Raw genomic sequence first — 24,635 nt, 5'->3', positions numbered from 1 at the left:
CTTTATGGCCCGCCGTTGTTTTCCACGCTCGCTGTGACTGTACTTTGGCATCGTGCTGCTCCCGATGCTGGCTCGTTGGCCAAAGCGCATTGTCCCATTTTCATGGGCAGCCACGCCCCGAAATGGAGCGGCACTCTTAACATCCTCAAGATTAATGCCCAGTTGCATGCATAACAATTGATTTCCTTATTTACTCCTCCGGCCGGCCCGCACATCACTTCCAGGTTAGTTGCCCTTACCTCGCCCCATTAGTAGGGCTCAAGGGTTGCCAGATTGAGCGATGGCGGCTGGGGGCCTCGGTTGCCACTGACACTTAATCCCCTTGCCAGACGAGCCTCGACTTCATTTTAGGCGCGCTTCATGAGCAATCGCCAATTACCGTTATGACGTCTGATAGCGAAGCGGGGTGGCTCAGCTGGGGGTGGGCGGGCGCTCACTAATTCCGGTTGCTGGTTGCCCTACTGACAGCAGGGTTCAAAGTGCGCGTAACTCTAGACAACATGAAGGCGCAGGTATTCGCTCGCATCCAAAAAGGGAACAGCAATTGACAGCCCGTAATTAAAATTCAAACGAAACGAAAGGGTGACGCAGCGCGTCAGCGGCGACAGCGGAAGTATAATAGATCTTAAAGGTTCTTCACCAACAAAACAACCACCCACGAAAAATTCATCTACAAATAATAATGGCCCTGCTTAATAATCGGAAAGTGTTTAGTCTCCTTTAAGGCTAAGGAACTAGAATGTAGAATTCCTCTCCGAGTGATTGAAGCAGTTGAACTTCGTTAGACTATTTGGTTTGTAGTTTACACAATAGACGGCTCTGAGAAAATATTGTTTATGCGGTTTGCTTTTATTTCCAGACCCGCAATAAAGAGCTGCATTTCCTTATGTTCCATCGCCAGTAAAGCTGTCTATATTCCACAAGACTCCATTTAGTTGCATTTCAATGGTATATAAGGTGTATATTCCATAGGATTCGACATTGTTTCACTTGAAATTTACTAAAGTTTAACTCTGTCCAAGCGAGCAGACTTTCTCTCTGATTCATTTGACTCTACTCTAGTCCATGTTGTTCCATCTTGTTTCATTTGATGCATATTCCATCTCTAGCCACGCAGTGCGTATTCTCACTTCACAAAAAGGGATAATTGAACAAGCTACCAAAAGGCAACAACAGCAGCAATAAAAGGAGAAGCTAACTATGAAGTTGTAGAGGAAAAATAAGAAACAACTAACACCGACTGGAGCACTGCTCGACTAAGCGATCCCCTATCTGCTCTGTCTGTGAAGTACGTTTTTATCTGCAGATTTTGGAGGGTAGGGCTTAGATTTGGAATAGAACATAAATCTCACAACTATATATATATATAATTTGGATATACTCTAGCTTTGAGAATATGTTGTGAAACCCACTCGATCTATGGGTGCTGTACAAGGACCTACCGGGCAAATATATTGGACCTGCGTCTGCCTGTTACATACATTTGGACAAAAGCTTTTTAACCGGGTTTTCCCTTTTCAATGGGTTCAGAGTATAACAAGGTATATGAAAAGCTCAGGCGGAAAATCATATTAACAGCAACCACAAAAAAAATGCCGTGGACCGTAGACACGGGCGCCTTTGATGAAAGGGTTCTCTGCACCGACCGCCACGCCCCACCCTCTGAGCCGCCCCCGCATAAAGCCGAAAGCAAAAAACAAGGAACTGAAAATGTGAAAATGATGTGGCGGGTGGCAAATTGGTTAGCATGCTCTAACGGTGTATAAGCACCCGATACGAGCGCGCGCGTTGCCAACGTTTTGGCAAAAGGCTAGGAGGCAGAAGAAGAAAAGGGGGGAAGAGCCGGTGGGAAAAAAGACGGACCAGAAGGAAATAAGAAAATGTCAAATGAAGCGCGCGTTTTGCATGTCAAAGCGCGCAAATAGCCAAGAGGGATGCGGGGCGCGCTCTTTGAAGGGGTTGCGTGTGAGCGTGGGAGGCGGAGGGAGCGGGCAGGGCGGGGGATAGCGAACGGAGGCTACCTCGTAGAGTGGCAGCCAAAGAGGTCCTGAAGAGTCGATTGCTGTTGAGCTGCTTTGAGGAGTTTGCGTTGACACTTGACTTTCAATTGAGCAAAGTTCTGGGCCCAGCCCCATCTCGGGGGGGTATCCCACACACCGATGCCGCAACGTCTCTGCTCATAAATATGAATTACGTGTACAAAAACATGAAAATTTGCGCAAAAGTTTAATGCAGTTCCCTTTCCATACACTCTTCTCAGAAGGCAAACGAGTAGATTGGCTTTGTGCAGTGTAAGAAGTCAGGAAAATTCAGAAAGAAATCCCATTTGCTGTCTAAATGTCGGAAGTGATTGATCTACTCAGATAACACGTAAGTTTTCGTGTAACCTCAGTCAGTTTTCATAAAATTCCGTTTTGTTTTTGTTGCCAATGCAACTCGATTATTTACAGGGTATCACGCAGTCGTATGCACCTAACTGCAGTGATCTTATTTGCTTTCTTTTTTCTTGGCGCAAACAAAGTGAAGGATTTACTCAGGACGAAGTTTGCCAGCCGCTTAGTCAGGCTCAAAAGGACCTGCCTTATCCCTAGCACATTCTTTTCTTTCGCTTTTTGGTCAGGGCACGCCCAGGTGGGCACTTGCAAAATGCAGTTATGGGAGCTTATAAGCCGGCGCATTAGCATTGATGATTCTCTTCCCATGGCCACGGCATCCAATTGGCTGAGAATGCAGCTCAAGATGTAGGCAAAGCAGGCTGAGTGGATGCTAGCGGGGGTCTTGGAATATTACCCATTACATAAGTGTACAACATCAATACGATATTTTCTAGTATTCAGGTTCTTTATAAACAAAACTTAAATGGAAACATTTCTCCATTGCATTGTGAATAGACCTAATAGGAAGACTAGAAATCTTAAAGATTCTGGAAGAGAATCAAATGTTCATGAAATAAAGGCTTAAATTTGAAGCAAAGCATAAAAGTTCAGGTTTGTAGAAAATTCATGATTCTCGCTGAAATATTTACTCTTGTGGGGTCTTGGCAGAGCAGTATAATCTATGTCTTCTAACCATAGACGACTATTTAATATAGAGCTAGAACCATTTTCGCATTTTCAATGGGTATGAACACAAAGTGGGAACAAAGTATCTCCAGTCGAATTTTTTGTTTGTTTCCTTTTCTTTGGTATTGTTATTTCTGTTATTTTCTCCTCTTTTTTGTTTTGTTTTTGGTTTGTTTGGGCTGCCTTAACTGACTAATTTAGTGAACGGAGTTCAATGCATTTCATAAAATTCGACTAAACGCTCAAGGACAATGCCGCATATCGAATATAGCATGTGTGTGTGTGTGTGTGTGTGCTTGAGTGTGTGATGTTTGTTTGGGCATGGGTATGCCTCATAAGTAGACATATACTCAGACATGCACTGAGAGAAAAGCATGCATTGAATAAACTCAGTGATATGAGGAACTTTAGTGCTCTATTCGTTAGCTCTTTCTGAACTAGTTCTATTTTCTGTATGCTGAAGTGTGAATTGCTCAAAGTTCACTCATTCGTAGAGTTTATTCTTGAACAACTACAACCTGATTTCGCTCAGTGTGCTGTATTGAGCAGTGCCTGCGGATCGTTGACTTACTGAGGGGAAGCTGCGCGCCTCGCTGAGCTCATCTCGAGCGGAAGTCATAACGGTCATTCAGATGCGCGCAAGTGTGGACGCCATGAGAGAGCGAGGGGCGAGGGGCGAGAGGCAACACACTCAGATTCATGTATGTGTGTGCATTTGTATGTTTGCAGTGGAGCTAACTGCTTGCGGTTTTCTGCTTCGCTTAGCGCCATCAAAGAGGCTCCCCTCCATCTGCCTCCTCGCTCGCTCTCGCTCATTTTTGTGCCCCTCTTGATCGCGTCTGCAAATTTCATTGAGCGTCGAGAATATCGGCAATCAGTAATTAATGGCTTTGTCAGCCCAACAACATGTGTGTACATATATACATATACATACATATATCTATATATATGTATATGTATATGATTTTGATTCTTTTTGCATTTTCGTCTGCGATCCTCTCGAGGTGCTCGCGATCAAATGCTGGAATTTCGTTGATAGCGCCGCCAAACATCCTGTTGTTGTTTTTGTTGTTGTTGTTGCTATGTCTGTGTGTGTTGTTGTTGTTGCTGTTGTTGCTGTTGGTGCTTTGGGGACTGTGTCTTTGGTCTCTCCTCAGTTTGGCATTTCGCAAACGTCTGCACGTCTACATATCTCACTGGCTGGGGCACAGACTGCGACTGCGACTGCGACTGCTAAAGCAGAGAAGGGCAGGGGGAGGGGGAGGGGGAGCAGGCGGCCTTTCGACTGGCACTGGGCGCATTTGGTTGCTATTTTTAATGTTGACACGTTTGAAGATCATTGACTCGCCTTGCAGACGGTCAATGTCCATTTCTTGCCCAGACTCTAAAAGATCACTAAAAGATGCGCCACAGCCAGATGGGGGCAGGCAGGGGGGGCATTAGGCAACGGGCATGCCAAATGAAAATGTGAATTATGCGCAAAATGTGGTTTCGGTCTGCTGCCACTGCTGCTGCTGCTGCTGCTGCTGCTGCTGCTGCTCTGCTGCTGCTGGTGATGACAGGACCAGATCCAAGAAGGCGTTCGAAGCTATCGTGAGATCGTGTGCTAGCAGCAGCAGCAGCGGCAGCAGCCAGAACAATGCCTTCTCTTCGTATCAATTGATCACGATCGTTAGCCCAGATCAAGCAGATAAACATACGTAGGAGCTAAAACAATTAAGGGAATAGATTAGATTTCTACGTAAAGTATGTTGCAATGTATATTATGGTCATATTTTAGCTATGATCGATTAGCTGACCCAAAGTCTGCTAAGTTCTCTTTATCAATAATCTTTTTCTTTAGCTGTTCGATTTGAAATGTAACAGTGAATCCTTTATTAAGATCTGTTCGCAACGCCTGGCGTTCAGCGTACAATTAGCCAAGGCACTCTCTCTTCTCAGCTCGGCTCGCGTTCTTCTTTATGCTCTATAGCATTCAGAGATCTTGGGCGCGCTCAAGTGCTCTCGTTGTTGCTGCTTACACTGACACTGACACGATCCACAACGGCTGTCATAAATCTCACCTACCTCGGCTGGCACATGATGGGATTGTTCCCGGAATCGCTTGGTGGCTTAAGCTTGTCTTTTAGCTGCGCCGTTGTTGCTGGTGGTCAAAAGGAGCTCAAGCAAAGTCAGACGGAAGACTGGGAAAAAAGTGCAAATCACTTCATTAATGCATTGCATATGGGACGATCCCTGCAGCAGCCGCAACAGAGGCTGCGACTCGACGTCGCCGATTTGCAACATTGTTGCGCAAGGCTTCATTTGGCCGGGAGGCTGCACATCATTTGGCTTAATGGATCCGCAGCAACAACAATGACAATGACAACAACAAAAACTTACCTCTTTGCTCTGTGCTGAACAAAAAGTTCGGCATCGCCAATTGAACCCATGCCACACAAGCAAACAAGAGAAAAAAGCGAGAGCTACCGATGAGCGTACTGAGAGACCTCGAAATACCCTATAGGCCGTTGCTCAGAGACAAATTTTACCGAATATTTTGGTAAAGTAACAGGAGAACGGAAATAAGCAGTAGGGAGCTCTAAGTAGATCAAATTAAATTTTAATGAGCAATGTAATTCATGCATTGTAATGCACTGTTAGTAAACATTGTTTACTATATTAAACAACAGTAAACCAACAGTGCTACAATAATACACTGTTAACATCCATTTTTCACCCTACAACTCACTCCTGCTCGCCTGGTACTTCTCGAATTTACAGAGTCATTTTCGTGAAGTACCAGGCGCACAGAAGTCAGAAGTAGGGTGTAAAATCATCGATAAAAGTACATTAACAGTGTGCTGCCGTCATTCTGCTATTTAACAGAATAACAAAACCGCGCTAACAGTGCACTGCTAATATGCTGTTAGCGATCATTTTTCACCCTACTACTCACTCCTGCTCGCCTGGTACTTGCAGAGTTTCCATAGTTATTTTCGTAAAGTACCAGGTGCACAGAAGTCAGAAGTAGGGTGTAAAATCATCGATAAAAGTACATTAACAGTGTGCTGCCGTCATTCTGCTATTTAACAGAATAACAAAACCGCGCTAACAGTGCACTGCTAATATGTTGTTAGCGATCATTTTTCACCCTACTAGTCATTCCTGTTCGCCTGGTACTTCCAGAGTTTCCATAGTCATTTTCGTGAAGTACCAGGCGCACAGAAGTCAGAAGTAGGGTGTAAAATTTTTGCTAAAAGTACATTAACAGTGTGCTGCCGTCATTCTGCTATTTAACAGAATAACAAAACCGCACTAACAGTGCACTGCTAATATGCTGTTAGCGATCATTTTTCACCCTACTACTCACTCCTGCTCGCCTGGTACTTGCAGAGTTTCCATAGTTATTTTCGTAAAGTACCAGGTGCACAGAAGTCAGAAGTAGGGTGTAAAATCATCGATAAAAGTACATTAACAGTGTGCTGCCGTCATTCTGCTATTTAACAGAATAACAAAACCGCGCTAACAGTGCACTGCTAATATGTTGTTAGCGATCATTTTTCACCCTACTAGTCATTCCTGTTCGCCTGGTACTTCCAGAGTTTCCATAGTCATTTTCGTGAAGTACCAGGCGCACAGAAGTCAGAAGTAGGGTGTAAAATTTTTGCTAAAAGTACATTAACAGTGTGCTGCCGTCATTCTGCTATTTAACAGAATAACAAAACCGCGCTAACAGTGCACTGCTAATATGCTGTTAGCGATCATTTTTCACCCTACTAGTCATTCCTGCTCGCCTGGTACTTCCAGAGTTTCCATAGTCATTTTCGTGAAGTACCAGGCGCACAGAAGTCAGAAGTAGGGTGTAAAATTTTTGTTAAAAGTACATTAACAGTGTGCTGCCGTCATTCTGCTATTTAACAGAATAACAAAACCGCGCTAACAGTGCACTGCTAATATGCTGTTAGCGATCATTTTTCACCCTACTAGTCATTCCTGTTCGCCTGGTACTTCCAGAGTTTCCATAGTTATTTTCGTAAAGTACCAGGCGCACAGAAGTCAGAAGTAGGGCGCAAAATTTTTGTTAACATTGCCATTAACAGTGCACTGTTACCAGACTGTTACAATAACATTGTTCTGCTAAAAAATAAAAATTTTCTCTCTCTCATTGTGCTACTCATTTCTGTTCGCCTGGTACTTTTGGAAGCTAACCGTTCAAATTTTGGGCCCAACGGCCGCAATAACAGCATCCCTAAGTTATGCAACTATATGGCATATGGCGCATATTTTCAACCGTTGATTTTTGAATGTTGATCCCCAGTGAAGAACCCATTTAAATAAGAAAACAGTTTTTATATTTAATGACCAATAATATTTATTGCATTTAAATTTTTACAGTTTTTGCTGATTTAAGTCTACATTTATTTATACACTTATAAATATTTCTTATATTATTAACATGTTTATCGTTTATATTTGTTTTACACATAAATACATGTACATATGTCTTAAATTATATTATATTTATTATTTATTGCATTTAAATTTTTACAGTTTTTGCTGATTTAAATCTACATTTACTAATAAACTTATAAATATTTTTTAAGTTATTAACATGTTTTTTTTTTTTTTTTTTTTTTTGTGTATATATTTATTCAATGTTAACATGTTTTTTTAAAATATTTTTTAAACATAAATACATACATATATGTCTTAAATTCTATTATATGTACAGTTTTGGCTGATTTAAATCTACGTTTATTTATACACTTATACATATTATCTCTTAAGTTTTTAACATGCTTATCGTTTATATTTGTTTTACACATAAATACATATATGTCTTAAATTATATTATATTTATCATTTACATTCATACACAATACAGATCTTAGATTATATGAAATGCATTGTTTACATTTATTTATACATATATCTCTTAAGCTATATCCTGTTCGGGCAACTTAATGCTATCCTGCGACATATTTGCTTTTCTTGTGTATATCTCCTCCCATCGAGGATGATGCTGAAGAAGCGCTTTAGTCTGAAAATATAAGAGATATTTTAGTATACAATGAACAGCAGGTGAGCGGAATAGACTCTTTTATGTTAATGCGGTACGACTTACCTCTGACAATTCTGAAGAATACTGCAACTTGCACTTGCTTTGCTTTCTCGCTCAAATGAAAGGAATACTCACCTAGAAAATACAAAAAGAAAATATCATGTTAATAAAAGATCTATATCAATTTATTTAATGCTCTATTTAATAATTCTGTCTCTTTATCTATCTCCCTATTCTTTACATTTCATATCGCACCCTCTCTAGACCTCTCTCTTTCTCTTTCCTCCCTATATTTCTATATCTCCCTCACTCCCTCTCTCTCTTGATGTCCGTCTGTCTGTCATTTCGTTAGTCTTATTTGTCATGATTTTACTTTTAAAATTGAATTGAGTTTAGTAACCCAATCGTTACAAGTCATTGGGCTTAATTTATGGTTAAAGTATTTTAATTCTTCAAAATTTCCAGTTCCGGTGAAATTCCACAAGCCAATATTATGGTAATGTCTGTGACTTTAATCACGCCTGTCTTCTTACTGTGCCTCTTTACATCGGTGAGTATGGGTAAGTGATAGCGATGAGAATACAAAAGTATATGTGTCCAGACTGACATACATATAAGAAAATGGAATCTAGTGTCATAGCATTAGTTTATTCCTTAAAGACGACAATGCTGAGTATGGACAAGGGTTCGAGGTCAGCATTCATGAAGTTCCTTATATTGGCACACTGAGGTATTACTCTAAGGAGGTCGAGGAACTGGGCAGTGGCATGTTTTGCATGGCTATTCCCATCAAGAACCGGGTGCTGCTCGCAGCGGCTCATTGTGTATTCAAGTGAGTAGAGCTTCTGGCTAAGCGAAGCTCTTGGCGGTTACCCCGATATTATTTGTATATTTGTTGCAGTAAAAAGCACGAAGATGTTGTGGTTGTGTTGGGAAGCTCCAACCTTAGAATCCGTAGTCCAACAACGAAGATGCTGAGTGTCTCGTTTTGGCGTTGGCATCCACTGTATAAGATGCTGCAGCCGCCATATGATATTGCCGTGGTTTTCACATACAACGATATAGAGCCCATTGCGGGAGCCATTCAATATGCACCCCTCAATTTGCATGAGGTGCCCAAGAGGACCAAATGTCTAATATCCAGCTGGACTCGACTTTCTGACGTAAGCAAATGAAAAAATTGATCTACTATGCATCGATAACAAGACTAATCGATTGTCTTCTTCTGTTAGGGTGTGCAAAAACGTGCAGACACTATGCAAGCGATATGGGTGTCGACCATGGACAGAAAATTCTGTATCCTGACAATTGACGCGCCTGGCTATATGTGCAGCAAAACAGAGGTCTCCACTGTCGGCGTCAACACGGGCGATTTGGGTGCACCCGTGGTGTGCGACGATAAGCTATCGGGAATCACCTGCTTTATATTACCCACGCGCGGCATTACCTTCAATACAGCTATAAATGTGTACGCCAAGTGGATAAGGGCCAGCGTTTACCTCTACTTCAAAGGATCTCCGCCAACAGTAGCACCAACAACATCGACAACAGCTAAGCGAAGATCGATACGCAATAAGTTAAGATCAGGGCAACTTCGGCCCATCTGTAACCAGTGGATAGTTCTTTCGGTCATCAGCATTCATGTGATATTTACGATTCCTACATTCGATTTCGATTTTAACTTGTAGTTTTACATTAAAATATTTTGTATATATTATGAAACTCGTGCTTAAAATGATCTTCATCTTCATCTGCATCTTCACTAATCGAGTGGCCCCCACGACCGATCGTTGGCTCATATTTTGTGGCATTGCTGTAATTTTAATTGCTCGCATAATTTCGACAGTTAAAGCGATTACGGAGCATTATCATAGAAAGCCAAACGAAAGCCAGCAACAAAACAGAGATACGAAATTCCCCACAAAAATAGAGAGGAAACAAGACAAACGAAAAGCAACGGCAACTGAAAAATGGTGTTAAGTATTTACACGTGCGTTGCCCATAAACCGACAGCCGAGCGCTTTAGAGGCAACCGCGTTTGCCCTACAATCAATCCGTAACGTACATGGGCGATCCATCAGCTGAACCATTGAACAAGCCACCCATAAAGTGAGCCAAGACTCTGTGGGAAAAAGATTGGCTGATGATCAGAGCTGATCAGATCCACTAACAGATCATTTGAGAGATGAGCAGAGATGAAACCTAATGACAGAGGATCGCTGATCATTACAATTTGTCAAAAATGTATGGTGGATAGTTTAGTATGTGTTAAGTATGATATAAACGTGTGCAGGAGTAGGCATTAGTATAAAGACTAATGTAGTGCCTAGCAATTTAAGACAGCATTGATCACTCATGCTCGCAGGTAGACGTAGAGTTTATTTAAATGACATTTGATGGATGATCAGTGATGAAACTCGATGATGGAGTCATCATGACAGATGAAATGAGATCTACTGATAGGTGAAATGTAAACGAGGATTAGTTGTAGTAGAAGACGTCTCAGCTCATTCGACAATCTAGCCACAGTTAGAGCATCTCTTCGACGACATTCGCAAGAGCCGAATGTGGAGCAAAATAGGCAACTGGTGCGACAGCTAGAGATGACGCCTTGTCTTGAACAAGCGCAACATTTAGCCAAGGCACGATATAAATCTCAAGAGTCAAAGCACACAAACAAACAAACAACGAGCACAACAAATAAATTGAAAAAACTCCTCTCTTGAAATATGCTTTATAAAAGAAATTGTGAGCAAAGAAAACCAAAGTCATATATAATTTTCATGATTATTGCTGTAAGGTGTCATTGAAGGTGAGAAATGGGAGCACACGCGTGTGCCCCAAAGCCTAAGCCCCCAAAACATAAAGACAAAAAAAAAAAAAACAAAGCGAAAACCCGAAGTCAAAGCCGAAAGCCATTGAAGAAGACAAGTGTAAAAGTGAAAAGTCTTTGAATACCCTATAAATCTGGGATCCCATATGGGGTATAGTGCTGTAATAGAGCTTGGACTTGTGTTGCACACAGATATGAAACGGATATATGAATACTTCTCTCTCTCTCAGACTGAGTTTATGAAATTCAAATTAGACAGCAATGCAATGCAATCCAGGGTAACTCCAAGTTGAGCTTATTGTTAAAGTGTTTTTGGAGTAGAAGTCATAGAAACTGATTATGTGCTGTGGATCGTGCAGCTATTATCGCTTTTTGTTTTTAGTAAACATTTCAAAGAAGAAGCAGAAGAAGAAACGTTACAAGTTCGTTTTCATGAATGAATTTATGATTGCCTCAGCGGCTTGCCCCCCCGCCCTTGGGGGCTAACCACTCCACAGAGAGGCCCCCTTGGCTTTTGTTGTTATTTGACTTATTATCAAACACACACACACACGCACGCACACTCTTGTACCTTAACACATTTGCTGTTTAATTTCGCTTCGAGTCCACGTCTCATGTCCCACGTTCCATGTTCCACCTGCCACGTCTCGCGTCTCGCGTCCCACTTCCCCTTCCTCTTGCTCTTTCTGTCTCAATTCATAGATTATTAAAGCGCTCGCTGTTTCTGTTTTTAGTTATATAGAATTCCAGTCAATTGCTCGCTGAGCATTCGGGCAACATAAATTATTCGAGTTGTAAATTTTTCGAAATGTTTAATTATAAGTTATTTATGGCATTTGATTTGACCTGCGTGCGTAGCATTTCAATCAGCCAGCCAACTGAAGACTTCGCCCGCTTCGCCGGTGCTAAACAAGTCATTAGCCATAGATGTGACCGGAAATGGGGACAGTTGACAATGGGCAGCCGAGAGCGGAGAACTGACAACTGAGAACGGAGAATCGACTTGGCTTACCAAGCGGACTGATGGACTGACTGCTGCTTCCCACGATGTTAAATCGAGCGGAACTACGACTTTGACTACATTATCAGCTATTCCAAATATATTTTTTATTGTTTGTATTTTTTGTTCCCAAACTTACGTTACGATTTGTAATTGATGGGTTGACAGGAAGACGGCTCTTCAATGGGAAACCCGATTTGTGAATAGAAAAATAGAGATACGGAAATAATGAGAAGGAATAAAACTAGAGATAGATTAAAGATGCTCTTTGACTAAGCAATCGGAAGATAAAACTTGATGCACCACCACACAGAGTAAACGCGTAAAGCTGAGCTCCATTCGAGTCAGATATCCTAGGCTATTTACAGATGCTCAAATCTTAGTCATAGCTTAATCACAAGCATTAGCAGTCTGAACTAAAAGTCAATGTTAATGCAGCGCCGTTAAACTAACTGTAATTGAACGCCACTTTAATTATTAGTTCTTACTCTCTCTCTCTCTCTCTCTCTCTCTCTCTCTCTCTCTCTGTCTCTCTTTCCCTCGGGAATTCGAGCCATTCAATGCCATTTCAATTCTCTGTTGACAAACCGACAGCAGAAAGCAAAAACCCGATGGGGGAAAAATAGAATTAAAAATTTCCAATCAAACCAAGCTGCAAACTCCAATCGAGGCGAAATGCGGGCGTGGCAGCGGAGGCTAGAGCGAGGCAAGCGAGTTAGCCAGCCCATCTTAATGGCTTGTCTAATATCCTTTAACTGCGAGCCAAGCCATTAAAAAGCATAAAGTCATTTAGTAATTAATTTTCATGTCCTGCTCGAGCGAGGGTTATAGCGTGAGAGAGAGGAGCGAGTGGGGCAGGGAGAGGGAGAGCGAGAGGGTGTGAGGAAAGGAGGTTGGAGCTGCTAGTGCAGGTGCTCCCACTAAACGGGGCGCGGTCTTAACACTGCGGCCAGCAATAGCAATGCCAATATTAAAGCGCACACACACACAAACACACACAATATACACACAGGCATGTGCAGTGTCTATGAGTTTCTGCTGCTGCTGCTGCTCCTGTGCCTGCCTTTCAAACTGTAAAACAGCATAAACACACACACACACATACACACTAATGCATATATCGAGAGATGTGTGTGTGTGTGTGCTCTTTGAAAAACGCGCCAAACATGTCCTACCTCGCACGAATTTCCAGTGCGCACGTCAGTGAACGCAAAATGCCGCTACCATTTGGCTTGGATGCAGCGCCGCCTTTTCCAGCTTCCAATACTACGAATTTTTACTACGTTTTATCGATCCAAGCGTGTGCAGCTTGTGTGTGTATCGCTGTGTGTGCGTGTGTGTGTGTGTATACAGCGCAGCTGGCACAAGCACGAGCGCCGCTGCTGCTGTATGCCCAGCCGAAAAGCGCAGGAGCCGAAGCTCTCCGAGATGACATGCGAAACGGGAAGCGGTTAACGGTTAGCGGGTAGCGGGTAGCAGGTAGCGGGTCTGTTGGTTAGATGGCGCGGCCGAGGGCGAGGCCACATCAAAAGAGCACCAAAGCTGAGAGAGTGAGTGAAAGGGAGAGAGGGATTGAGAAGAGGGAGTGCAGCGTAGGGCAGAGGAAAGGCAGCTTCTGCTGGGAAGTTGAGTTCTGTTGCGCTCACGTTTCACTTTCCACTTGATTCCTTGCGCTTGACAGCCAAACGGAGCGACAGTGGGCGGCTGATTGGATGCTGCTGCTGCTGCTGCTGCTGCTGCTGGTGCCTCTGCCTCTGCCTCTGCCGTTGGCGTTGTTGCTGCTGTTGTTACTGCTGCTGCAGCTCAATGCAGGCTGCATGTGGCAGCAGACAGGGCTGTGCGTGGCATTCCCTTGCGGTGTTCGCGCTCTCTCTCTCCCGCTCTCCCGCTCTTCCGCTCTCTGCCTCTATCTATCTATCCTTATCCTGCTCTCACGCGCGGCCATTGACCTCTGATGTCAAACAAAATCGGCGTGCACTTATTATATGCCAGTCCAAAGGGAGCAAGAGAGCGAGTGAGCGAGAGAGACAGGAGAGGCTCGGCCATGGTCCACGAGCCAGCAACAACAGCAATGCCTGCAACTCCCTTTAAAGAGTGAGCGAATGCTGGAGTGCGCCAGGGGCTGGAGGGGGCTGCTCTCGAGCTAGTTGCTCTGGCCCACGGGCAGTTTGCTTTTGTTGTGTAAATTACGTTATGTATTGTTGTATACTTTTTGGGGTTTGCTCGGGATGCTAAACTCCGAGTTGAGTTGCGAATGAGCCAGGCTACAAATTTTATATTTGTATTTGTGTTTGTGTTTGCCAAGCGGGAGCTCTGGAGTGTAGGCTGGGACCGAGGACTGTTTGGGGGCCGTTCAAACACTTTAAGCTCGGTTAATTCAACTGCACTGATTCTGATATCCTGTTGAAATCTGTTGAATGTTTAGCTATATAAAACACGCCAGCCATGAATTAGTCTCCAAATTTGCTTATTTGCCTATGCAATAAATAAGAAGTTATCTATAAACAAATGTAGCTGATTATTTGATAGACTACTTACATGCGTATACTTAATCTATAGGATACCCCTCAGTCTCTCTCTAACTTAAGGATAAACTGAAAGAATGATGCACAAATTTTCCGTATTATTTAACATTATTTTATGTTACGTATTTTAAACAGCTCTAAATAAATATATTTATTTTTATACAAATTTGAAAGCGATTTTTTTAAATAAAATGGTTCAGTTAGCTCTTTAATTATTAAACAAATGGATCTTTTGTTTGTTGTAACATTTGAGGATAAAGAACAAAAATAAAAAATCATGATTAAATATGAATTAAATAAGACAATAAATAAATAGAAGTTGAGTAAAATACAACCATTTGCCGTTATTAAATTCAAAGACTGCAACAAAAATGAAATACGAAATGAAAGCTTCGTATAGGGTGAGTGGCATGGCTTAGAACTGTGAGCTAAACGGTTCATGTCACGACTAGCCGCGCACAGTGCTTGCACAACTGTGCCAAAGAGGCAGCCGAACTGGGAAGACAATTTTCTTTCTATTCAATATAAGCTCATGGGCACAGAGTTCTCACAGGTGTCTTCGTCGCTGGAACATATTAGGATAAACAAATAATATATAGAACTACATATATATCTCTATCCCACTCACTTATTCTCCTCGATGCGCCGCAGGAAGTTCTGTATTTGCTGATTCTTGCCAATCAGCGCGTAGAGCGCCGCGAAGCCGTGGAAAGCTGTGCTGAGGCAAACGGCGTAGTTCAAGTGCGAACGCTCCTCGCGGTAGTGGTTGAAGGCAAACGAGCAGACGCAGACGAACCAGGTGAGCGCCGTGTAGGTGAAGAACTTCCAGAACGACTTCAGGCGATTCTTCTCCAGGGACTCAAAGCTCTTCTCCGCATCAATATCCGGCTCGTCGCTGATGCGAATCAGTGTGAGTACGTAGAAGAAGCAGCTGATGGCGCAGGCAACGAAGACCGGCGCAAAGAAGTAAATCATAATGCTCCAGTTGCGCGCTAGAAAGAGACAGCCATATAGTGTAGACATGAGCAGGAGCTGTGCCCTTTGTAGGATTGTAACTCACGATCGAACCAACAGGTGTCGCCGCCAAAGACCAGCCTCGAGCCGTGGTAGCTGAAGCCCACGAACACCGACCAGGCCACGGCTATAAGCACGATCGGCCCAAAGATCAGCCAGAACATGGGCTTCGTGAAGACAACTCCATTGAAGCTGACGTAGAGCTTGAAGGCGATAAAGCTCAGTATGTAGAAGGACAGCACGAGGAAGAGCAGCGCGAGGCTGGCTGAAGAACGATCAATCAGTTAGTCAATCTGTCAATCCATCTACATATATTTGCATTCGCCACACTCACGTATGATGCGACAGGCGGCCGTTGACAGATTTGCGGGATCGTGGAGTGTCAGGTGAGCCAGCAGCGCGTAGCCAAAGATAACACACGTCGTATACGACTTGATCGCCACGCCGTAGAAGCTGTTGCGCATATCCGAGCAGAGCAGGTGAACGATCAGCACTATGAACATCGATATAATGCAGATCAGCAGGCCTGCAGATGAGAAGAGGTGTGAGGGGGAAGATGTGAGTATAGACAAATGGGCTGCTGGCTTGGTATACTCAGTGAACTCAGGGAACAGCAATATGAAGCAGAAACAGCTTATCAAGAGGTTAAATGTGCTACTACTCTCTCTCTCTCTCTCTCTATGGCTCTGCTATGACTATGCTAAGGAATTTATCAAGATTTCTATTCAATTGTTCTCATTGATTCATTGCTTTCAACTCTTAATGCTCATAATAAATTCAGTACTTGATGATCTCTGCTAATGGAACTGATCCATGAAAATCCCGCATTGATCGTTTCAATAGGCAAACTGTGTTTACTTTCGGGGCACATGCTGGCACATTTTCCATAATGCGCGTGGGGCGAGCCAATTAACAATTAGATAGAAACTATAATAGACAGTTGATATACAATATGGGAGCTCAGTGGAAAAGCAAGATGAAAGCAAACTGAAATCCATTGTTTAGTGTTTCGATCGAACTTACATACAGCATAGGTCCACTCCCTGACGCCCAGCACAAAGTGGAGCTTCTCTGGGGCACAGGCCAGGGGCTGCCAGCTCCAGCTGCTGTTGCCTATGAGCAGGGGGCTGAAGCAGTAATGCTTGCTGAACAGATGATCCCGATGGATGATCGAACCGTTCTGTGTAGGGCAGAGAACGTGGGTTATGATTAGCATTTATTGCGATTGCCTAGGAACTCACCTCGTGCAGTGTCCAGCTGAGGTATGTGTTATCCTTGGTGTAGGCCTTCATATGATCGCAGGGGGTCTCCTCGTACACGCTGAACAGGGAGCGCAGCTCAATGTCCAGCTGCGAGCCGTTCTGCAGGTGGACAGCCATGTGGCTGTGGCCTGGCGGCCGAGGCAGCTGCTCCTGCGCCGCCAAGCAGCTGCGTTCAGCCAGGTCGTAGAACTGTCCGGCCGGACAGCAGAAGCGCACGCAGGGACGCAGCTTGCAGATGCAGGCGCGCAAGTGGCGCTTGGCGGGCACGCGGATGCCGTTCTCGATGACGAAGTCGTAGGCCGTGACCAGCTCGCGTGGTATCACGGTCCAGTTGTGGACGTAGGAGTTGTTGAGGGAGCTGCCCATGTTGTAGCTGCCCGTGATGTTGATCGTGTCGATGAAGGCGCACGGATGGCGCGCCTCCTCGTGGATGCCCTGAGTCATGGCCAAGAGGCAGCCAACGATTACGAGCTGCGCCGCGGTCAAGTGAGTTCTCATCGCGGCGTCAAATCGAATCCATTCGCTGTTTACCTTAATGTCCGATTGCAGTTTACCAAATAATCAAAAGCGTTTCCAAAATAGAAATCCAAACAAAGGCCGCAATCGCTCTCTAATGATGTCTCGCTACGGCTCTCTGCTCTGGCAACTGTCCGGCGGAAGCGGTTCATCCGCACCTGGCACTGGCTCAACGCGAACTGCGCTCGCTGCGCCCCCAACAGCTGAATCGAATCGAAATCAAAAATGGAATCGAAACAATTTCATTCGCATTTATCCACAAACATGTGGCGGCTCTCGTTGTTGTTGTTGTTGTCTTTGACGACTGCGATTTGTTTACAACAACCAACGAGCACACTGAAACTGAGAAACACACGAGAGGAACTGGAACTACTCTACAACAGGTAGCGCATGGGTATAGACTTTTCATTGAGGTCCTTTGAGGACATTACTAACATCCATTCCCCAAACTCTCCTTCGGCTTATTCTTTAAGCTATGCATAATTCCATCCATTCTTAAGCTTCGCCCTGTGAGTCATGTGTGAATCCTAACTTCCTGACGTTATCCTGAGTCATATTGGAATCCATTTTTAACCCATTCCTGAATCTATCCACATCGTCTCTGCTTTCTCTCTATTATCAGTTCCCCATTTAGCAGGGTATTTGCAATTCATTCAGAGGCCTCTTTAGCTACTAGACATAGACCGCATCGTTGTGAGGTCGTCAATTGGACAGAGACCGAGACGGACAGCACTTAATGGCGTCATAAAGAGGGCATTTGTTGCGTGCAACTTGACTAGCGAACACGAACACGAACACGAGCACGAGCCGGATCCATTTGGCTACGGGCAGTCATTATAATTGTTTTTACTCGCTTTATACGTGGCCCTACGAATAGTTTTAGGGGGCTGGTCACCTGTTTGCCATCGGAAAACTGTGCAAACAAATTATTCATGGGTTGGCGAATCCTTTATGCGGATACGTTTCATTACTGCTCCATAAATGTTTAGTGTACTAAACGTATAGCAGGAAACGTATTACCAAGGAGGAACTATTATAGGATTCGGGTCTGAGTTTGGGTAAATGCCAAACGAAAATAAGTTAATTACAGCAGCAATCCATCGACAGCGAAGAGCTTGACGTAATAATATCTGCACACGTTCCATATGTGCTTACCTTGATGGATGGCTGACTGACTGAAACTGTCCACAGGCATTGATTTATCATTTGCGTTTTGACATTAATGGGAATTGTTTGAGTGGTATTCGTAAGCGCTTAGGCTTCGGAGTGGTGTAGGCAAAGGAATCGGATGAAATACAATATACGAGTTGTAGTATTAATGATAATGGAACTCAAATGATAGCTATGCGAATGATAATTGTAGGGAGATTGTCTAGGGTAATGACAATGATAATGACAAATGGACAATGATAGGCAATAATAATAATAACAATAATATTAAATAATACTATTATAAATAATAAATTAATGTATAATAATTATAAGGGGTAACGACAGTGTTATTAATATTACAAGTGATAAAGACCTGATGATAACTTACTGCTGGGGTTGGCGCTGTGTAAAAATACAATAAATTCCAGAATAAAAACTTTAATCATTAACTGTAACTGTGCTGCCCAGATGCGTATTGGAGGCATGTGTATATACATATAAAAATATATGCCGTAGTATAACAAGTCTTAAAAGTGCTTAATGCGAATATTATTGCTATCATTCAGAATGATTCAATGACCGGATGAATCACGAGTTGAGCAGAGCTGAGGCAGTTAGAGTGATGTCACCGTCGGTCTATAAGGTGAGTCTGTGGATAGAGATAGATATAGAGATAGAGCTAGATCAATCAATGTGCCCATAGACAGGGATAGGTGGCTGCCACTCACCTGGAGACTTGAGATCGCCCTTCTCATCGAATTTGTAAACTCGCGCGTTTATTATGCTCAGATCCGTTTGACTCGACTCGCTGTGTGGAGTAGAACTTATTAATGGGGCTGACAGTGTGGGGTTAGCTCAGGTCTTACACATTGATGGACCACCAGGTCTTCACGTGCATATTCTTGCCCAGCAGCAGAATAAATCCCGCTATGGCCAGTACCAAGATGCAGATGCCGCTCCAGAAGTCGATGATGAAGAAGTGCTCCCTCATTCGCGCCAATATATAGACGATCATCTCGCGCACCCACACCGACGACACGCCCACCAGATACGCAGAGAAGGCGTAGAAACTAAGGCGGGGGCGAAGAGTCAGATATAGTAATAGATTCTCGGTTAGGGATTACTTACTGAGTCTTCATGATGCGCAGCTGGGTGCCCAAGATGTATTGCGTGTCTGCAGGCAGGTCGAATATCGAAAAGTATGCCTTGACACAGCAGCCGATGCTGAAGACCAGCAGCAGCACAATGGGCACGTAGTAGTAGATCAGAATGCCCCAGAGGCGAACTGTAAAGGGAGATGCATATGGATTAGATATAGAGAATTCGTATATGGATGTATGGCAGAGCAAGTTAATTACTGAACCTTATAATACATATGTATATATATATATATATGTCTTATGTATCCAATTAATCCCACTCACCATCGAACCAGCAGTAGTCCTCGCCAATGCCTGGCTTAAAGTGCTTGGGCAAGTCCGAGTCCTGCGCAAAGGAGACCAGGAAGCGCAGAGCTGCCGCACAGCCGATGGCGATGAAATAGCACAAGGTGCGCACCCAGCTCTTGATAGCCTTCAGGCGGAACTTTAGCAGAAAGTCGAGGCTGCAGAGGGCCAAGTAGACAAAGGACAACAGGATGCAGAAGTAGGCCAAGAAACCTGTGAAGGAGCGAAGCGATATGAGCTCGATCTATATAAGGGAGAGGGCTCTGGCATATCGAACCTATATTGCGGCACGCCTCGTGGGACAGGTTCATGGGATTCTTGAGCGTTAGATAGACGAGCAGGCAGTAGCCCCCAGTAGCCGAGAGCAGGTAGTAGATGATCAGCTGGCCGTAGTGCGAGCGCCGAGCCTCGTTGATGGAGCTGAGCAGGGAGAGCACGAAGATGTTGATGAGGATCGCAATGATGCTGCCTGCGGAGAGAGTAGGAGGGGGCATTAGCGCACATGTGAGAGTCATGGGGCAGGTGGGCCTGACTCACAGATGGCATAGATCCAGACTCTGTAGCCCCGCTGGAAGCGCTCGCAGTTGAGTGGCGTTAGCTCCCAGGCCTCTTTGTGCTCCAGCGGCGTAAAGCAGTACTCGTCCGTGCTCCAGAGCCGTCCGTCCCGCAGGAGCGAGCCGTTCTCATGCAGATCCCACTGCCAGAAGGTGTCGTGCTTCTTGTCCACAAACTTGTTGCGGCAGCCCAGCTCGGTGCGCACCACAAAGTGCTCGCTGATCTTCACCTGCGCCACGCTGAGATTGGCGTAGGTCAGTTCGACGTGGCTGATCAGACGCTCCTGCTTGGGCTTTGTGCAGTTCCAGCTCTCGGCATTGAAGACCAAGTCCGGCGGACAGCAGAACGTGATGCAGGGCTTCAGCTGGCAGACGCAGCCGCGCAAGTGCTTATCCGCCCGAAACTCCACGCCGTCGATCACCTTGAAGCTGTACTCGGCCATCAGCTCGGGTGGTATCAGGACACCTGCGTACGAGTAGGAGCCATCCTTGAGCCGCAGCCCGTCCGTGATGTTAACGGTGTCGGCGTAGGCGCAGGGGAATTTGCCGTGCGGGGAGGCAGAGGCGGCTGCTGGTGTTGTTGATCTTGTGCTAATGAGGATGAACCACACGAGCACCACCCACATTTTTCTTGAACTGGCGCTAATTCGGCAATTAAACACTATGCGATCATAAAGCTCAGTTGTTACGGTAAGCACCCGCCCAGACGAACACTTCTATTGCTGCCAAGACGCAAATAGATTATGTTTTATATTTATATCAATAAACATCCATATATATATTTCAAATATAAATAATTTCTTTCGAAATTCCCGCTCTTTGATTTTTACGTTACGTCAAGTAATCAGAAAATAATTCCAATTGGAAATCGAATACAAAGATGCTCACGCACACATCTGTCCGTTAACAGAGTGCTCACTGTACTTGCTTTTGGCCTTAGGTGTGGTATTTGTTTGTGGCTCAAAACGTTATGCTGTGCGCGTGACGTCACAGCGGCTACAGCTTTGGCAGTGATAGCGACGTCGGCGTCAGCGTCGACGTCGGCGTCGGTGTCGGTAACAGCGCAACGCAAGAATTAAATAAATAAATAAAGGCGATCGTATCCATACGAAATATTTGTCTTGGTTGGATTTTAAACGCACGCACACACACACACACACAGGCACACAATAGTACAACAATCAAAACTGACGGTGAGAACGCTGACACCGACGCTGACGCGGACGTTGACGTCGCGACGCTGACAGCGACGTCTAAAAACGGCTATATGATTGCGACAACAACGACAATAATTATATGGCGCGCAAGCGAGAACGATGAATAGTAAGAAAGAAAGAGAGAGACAGAGAGAGGGAGAGGGAGACGAACTTTGTGATGCGTTGTCGTTGCTCTAGCTGTTGTTGTTGTTGTTATTGTTGAATTTCTCGTTAAACGAAACCGGCAAACCGCGGCGCAGAGACATCAACGCACCATGCCGGCCAAGAATAAAAAACAGACTAACTGATTAGCCAGTCAGTCAGCAAAGGCAGACCCCAGGCCACAGCCACAGTCGCAGTCGCAGTCGCAGTCGCAGTCGCAGTCGCAGTCGCAATCCAAAAATGAGGGCCGAGAGGAATTCGATTTCGTATGTGTTTACTTTGCGGAATCGGAATTGGAATTGGAATCTCAGTCGGACGCGAACTTCATTCAAAATTCATTTTGATTTTTTAACAACAACAACAACAATAAGAGCAACAGCAGCTGGCTTCGGCTAAAGTTTAAGTTGTGTGCGCAGTGAAGAGAGCTTTTATGTTAAAGTTCGGAGCTTCTCGCTTGTTGTCTTTGTCTAGCATAACTTTACACTGGATACAGATGAGATAAAACAAGAGCGGCCGCAGTGAACAGCGGGTGCTTGTCTTTGCTAACAGACTTAACAGAGGGAACAGATTGGTAATGCGGTGTTTGTCTTGTCTAACAGCGGGAGTATGATTACAGCAATTGAAACATTTGGATGCTTATATAGATTTTCTTTTAAAGTTATATTTTTAAGGCTTTTTAATGGTTTCAAACTTGCCATTTATATTGCATTTACCTTAGTAATGAATCCCAAGTGAACCATAACCAGCTATATTTAAATCCAATTATTAACTCACAGGCTCATATTTTATATTAATTATTGTATCGTCATTTCAGATGGACTGTACCTTGCTTTAATTAACTGCTTGACCTTCGGCTTCACCACGAGCAACATGAAGATGAGAAAGCCCTGCATGCCATTGCACAAATCGCAGAGGTAAAAAACCTTCCCCAGAATCTCGTTGTTGTTCACAAAATAGTACAGAATCCCGAAGCCCCAAGTGATGCCCATAATAAGAAAGAGCCGCAAAAACAAGCCGAATCTGGAAAGTAAAATCCATTTATATGACCCTATTAATTATAGATGGAGACTTTCACTTACTTGTCCTTTTCGGTGCGCAGATTCCTGGTGCTATCCTCACGGGCTATGATCCTCGCCATCTCGCGCTGCACGCTATGAATCTTGATGGCCGTCATCACAAACATCACCGTATTGGCCACGATGATGGCCATGATAGGTCCGAAGAAGTAGAACATCGCCGACCAGTTGGTCATGTCCAGCCAGCAGAACTGCCCTCCGCCAATTCCCGGCTTCAGGTAGTAGGGCCACTCGGTATACTCCTGCGCCACCACCGTGAAGATGAGAAAGATTAGAGCCAGGCCCCATGAGTAGAGCGAGTAGAGCAGAAAGCGTTTCTTCTCCTGGAACCGATTGACCCCGCGCGTGCCACGGAAATTGTGCCACAGGTCGAAGCTGATCACGTTCAGCCAGAAGAAGGCGGACATGAAGAAGAAGTAGGTTGTGTAGCCAAACACCTTGCAGGACAATCCCAGCGGATCTACGTCAACAACATGCAGGCAGCACAGCATCGAGTAGCCGACGCTCAGGCCCACCAGATAGCAGACCAACGACTTTCCATGCTGATTACGAAGCTCGGGAATCAAGAGATATACGGCTATGGTCAGCAACAAGAAGGGAATGGAGAAGAGCATAGCTGAAAAGATGGGCAGAATATTAAAGAAACTTGATAAGCGTTTTTCAAAATAAATAATCTTAGATCTTAGGGTAGTGTAATAATATTATTATATGTATATAAATAATTAATTATGTAATTATAATATATATGCAACCTACCAAGCTTAGCGATGGATTGCATTGCATCTCCGTTGGAGATGTCGCAATTGATTGGGCTCACTATGAACTTGAGTTCGTGGGAATCGTTGAGCATCAAGCAAAAATCGTTTCTGTCAAAGTGTTTGAAGCCACTCAAAAGCGTCCCGTTCTCGTAGAGTTGAAATTCCGGCGCTAGCAAGAACATAACGGTGCAGGGCCTGAAGCTCTTCGCCACGAACTGTTCGTAGATATTCACGCTCTGAACCGATCCGTTGCTCAGCGTTACATTGATCATGGGACTTGACAGCCTTAGCACTGTGCTGATATCCTGAGTGCAGAGATTGTTCTCGTTGATCTGATCCTTCGGACAACAAATGTTGAGGCAGGGCCTCAGTTTGCAGATGCAGCCACGTTCATGTGGCGCTACAGCAACGTGATCCACCAGACTTGTGTAGATGTGGTCGAAGGTGCCCACGTAGTGGCTGGGTATTATCACGCCCTCGTAGTTGTAGCTGCCGTTCGGGAACGAGGGGTAGCCAGTCACATTGACAGTGTCTAAGAAGCTGCACGGGCCCTTAGCATGCGCCCCTAACGGACTACCCAGCAGCAGGCGCAGTCCCACGAGCAGTTGTATACCCCTTGCCATGGATCCCCGATGCTGCTTCATTCTGCAACAAGTGAAAGACACCTTAGCCAAAGGAAAATAAATATATCAAAATGAATAATAGTTTATTTACTTTGATTACATATGAATTATCCTCTACACGTCGTCAACGATTCACTTCAAGCTCGAGACTCTTCTAAACGCTTGTAGTCAACAAACTGAGTCCATATATAGGCAGCACCTTAATGGTGAGCCCTTAACTGAAGGCAGCGTTACCTCCGATTACTTAATTCACTTCCATTCTGTAATCACTCGTTTTTATTTATTCTTCCTAATAAACGTTGACGTCAGCTGACAACATCGCGCCATGTCCTCAACAGGTTGTCCTTCGGCCTGAGAACCTGTGCAATGTCAGCTTTTGGGGACAACTACAGCAACAAGAGAAAGAAACAAAT

The 24,635-nt window shown here is 44.4% G+C and overlaps 4 protein-coding genes across 9 annotated transcripts; 1 reads left to right on the top strand and 3 right to left on the bottom strand.

Annotated features, from left to right (window-relative positions):
• Positions 1 to 8,492: 8,492 nt before the first annotated feature.
• On the top strand, positions 8,493 to 9,828 carry LOC115564735 (myeloblastin). 5 transcript variants are annotated; one of them, XM_089260139.1, is made up of 4 exons: positions 8,493 to 8,666; positions 8,767 to 8,938; positions 9,008 to 9,269; positions 9,339 to 9,828. In XM_089260139.1, the coding sequence occupies exons 1-4, from the start codon at positions 8,600 to 8,602 to the stop codon at positions 9,792 to 9,794; spliced, it is 957 nt and encodes a 318-aa protein (XP_089116265.1). In that variant the 5' UTR covers positions 8,493 to 8,599; the 3' UTR covers positions 9,795 to 9,828. The 5 variants fall into 5 exon arrangements, with proteins under 5 accessions (XP_089116265.1, XP_089116267.1, XP_089116269.1 ...); XM_089260141.1 differs by having other exon boundaries at positions 8,509 to 8,666; positions 8,753 to 8,938; XM_089260143.1 differs by having other exon boundaries at positions 8,512 to 8,656.
• A 4,958-nt stretch (positions 9,829 to 14,786) lies between these two features.
• On the bottom strand, positions 14,787 to 17,499 carry mthl8 (methuselah-like 8). Its single transcript, XM_030389385.2, has 6 exons — positions 16,720 to 17,499; positions 16,502 to 16,658; positions 15,813 to 16,004; positions 15,525 to 15,743; positions 15,093 to 15,456; positions 14,787 to 15,029 (listed from the first exon to the last, which is right to left on the bottom strand). The coding sequence occupies exons 1-6, from the start codon at positions 17,236 to 17,238 to the stop codon at positions 14,984 to 14,986; spliced, it is 1,497 nt and encodes a 498-aa protein (XP_030245245.1). The 5' UTR covers positions 17,239 to 17,499; the 3' UTR covers positions 14,787 to 14,983.
• Positions 17,500 to 18,830: 1,331 nt separating this feature from the next.
• On the bottom strand, positions 18,831 to 21,995 carry mthl9 (methuselah-like 9). Of its 2 annotated transcripts, none has more exons than XM_018100657.3 (8): positions 21,776 to 21,995; positions 20,391 to 21,129; positions 20,131 to 20,322; positions 19,833 to 20,066; positions 19,537 to 19,693; positions 19,275 to 19,478; positions 19,137 to 19,216; positions 18,831 to 19,057 (listed from the first exon to the last, which is right to left on the bottom strand). In XM_018100657.3, the coding sequence occupies exons 2-8, from the start codon at positions 21,031 to 21,033 to the stop codon at positions 19,023 to 19,025; spliced, it is 1,545 nt and encodes a 514-aa protein (XP_017956146.1). In that variant the 5' UTR covers positions 21,034 to 21,129; positions 21,776 to 21,995; the 3' UTR covers positions 18,831 to 19,022. The 2 variants fall into 2 exon arrangements, with proteins under 2 accessions (XP_017956146.1, XP_089115668.1); XM_089259542.1 differs by having other exon boundaries at positions 21,878 to 21,993.
• A 549-nt stretch (positions 21,996 to 22,544) lies between these two features.
• Positions 22,545 to 24,243, bottom strand: LOC108658346 (G protein-coupled receptor Mth2). The gene is made up of 3 exons (XM_089260520.1): positions 23,598 to 24,243; positions 22,845 to 23,457; positions 22,545 to 22,785 (listed from the first exon to the last, which is right to left on the bottom strand). The coding sequence occupies exons 1-3, from the start codon at positions 24,241 to 24,243 to the stop codon at positions 22,560 to 22,562; spliced, it is 1,485 nt and encodes a 494-aa protein (XP_089116646.1). The 3' UTR covers positions 22,545 to 22,559.
• Between the last annotated feature and the right edge of the window lie 392 nt (positions 24,244 to 24,635).

Source organism: Drosophila navojoa, chromosome 4, assembly GCF_054131105.1.
Source record: "Drosophila navojoa isolate 15081-1374.11 chromosome 4, UAZ_NAV_1.0, whole genome shotgun sequence".
NCBI lineage: Eukaryota > Metazoa > Arthropoda > Insecta > Diptera > Drosophilidae > Drosophila > Drosophila navojoa.
Note: the sequence above shows the minus strand (reverse complement) of the source record. Positions and strands in the feature narration are given on the sequence as shown.

Coding starts and splice junctions, on each gene's coding strand:
- LOC115564735 (XM_089260139.1), top strand. CDS start 8,600: ATGGTAATGTCTGTGACTTTAATCACGCCTGTCTTCTTACTGTGCCTC. Junction 8,939..9,007: donor GCGGCTCATTGTGTATTCAA/GTGAGTAGAGCT, acceptor TATTTGTTGCAG/TAAAAAGCACGAAGATGTTG. Junction 9,270..9,338: donor GCTGGACTCGACTTTCTGAC/GTAAGCAAATGA, acceptor TTCTTCTGTTAG/GGTGTGCAAAAACGTGCAGA.
- mthl8 (XM_030389385.2), bottom strand. CDS start 17,238: ATGAGAACTCACTTGACCGCGGCGCAGCTCGTAATCGTTGGCTGCCTC. Junction 16,659..16,719: donor TCAGCTGGACACTGCACGAG/GTGAGTTCCTAG, acceptor TGCCCTACACAG/AACGGTTCGATCATCCATCG. Junction 15,744..15,812: donor GGCCGCCTGTCGCATCATAC/GTGAGTGTGGCG, acceptor ATCGTTCTTCAG/CCAGCCTCGCGCTGCTCTTC.
- mthl9 (XM_018100657.3), bottom strand. CDS start 21,033: ATGTGGGTGGTGCTCGTGTGGTTCATCCTCATTAGCACAAGATCAACA. Junction 20,323..20,390: donor AGTCTGGATCTATGCCATCT/GTGAGTCAGGCC, acceptor CTCTCTCCGCAG/GCAGCATCATTGCGATCCTC. Junction 19,217..19,274: donor ACCTGGTGGTCCATCAATGT/GTAAGACCTGAG, acceptor TACTCCACACAG/CGAGTCGAGTCAAACGGATC.
- LOC108658346 (XM_089260520.1), bottom strand. CDS start 24,243: ATGAAGCAGCATCGGGGATCCATGGCAAGGGGTATACAACTGCTCGTG. Junction 23,458..23,597: donor GCAATCCATCGCTAAGCTTG/GTAGGTTGCATA, acceptor CCATCTTTTCAG/CTATGCTCTTCTCCATTCCC. Junction 22,786..22,844: donor CTGCGCACCGAAAAGGACAA/GTAAGTGAAAGT, acceptor TTTACTTTCCAG/ATTCGGCTTGTTTTTGCGGC.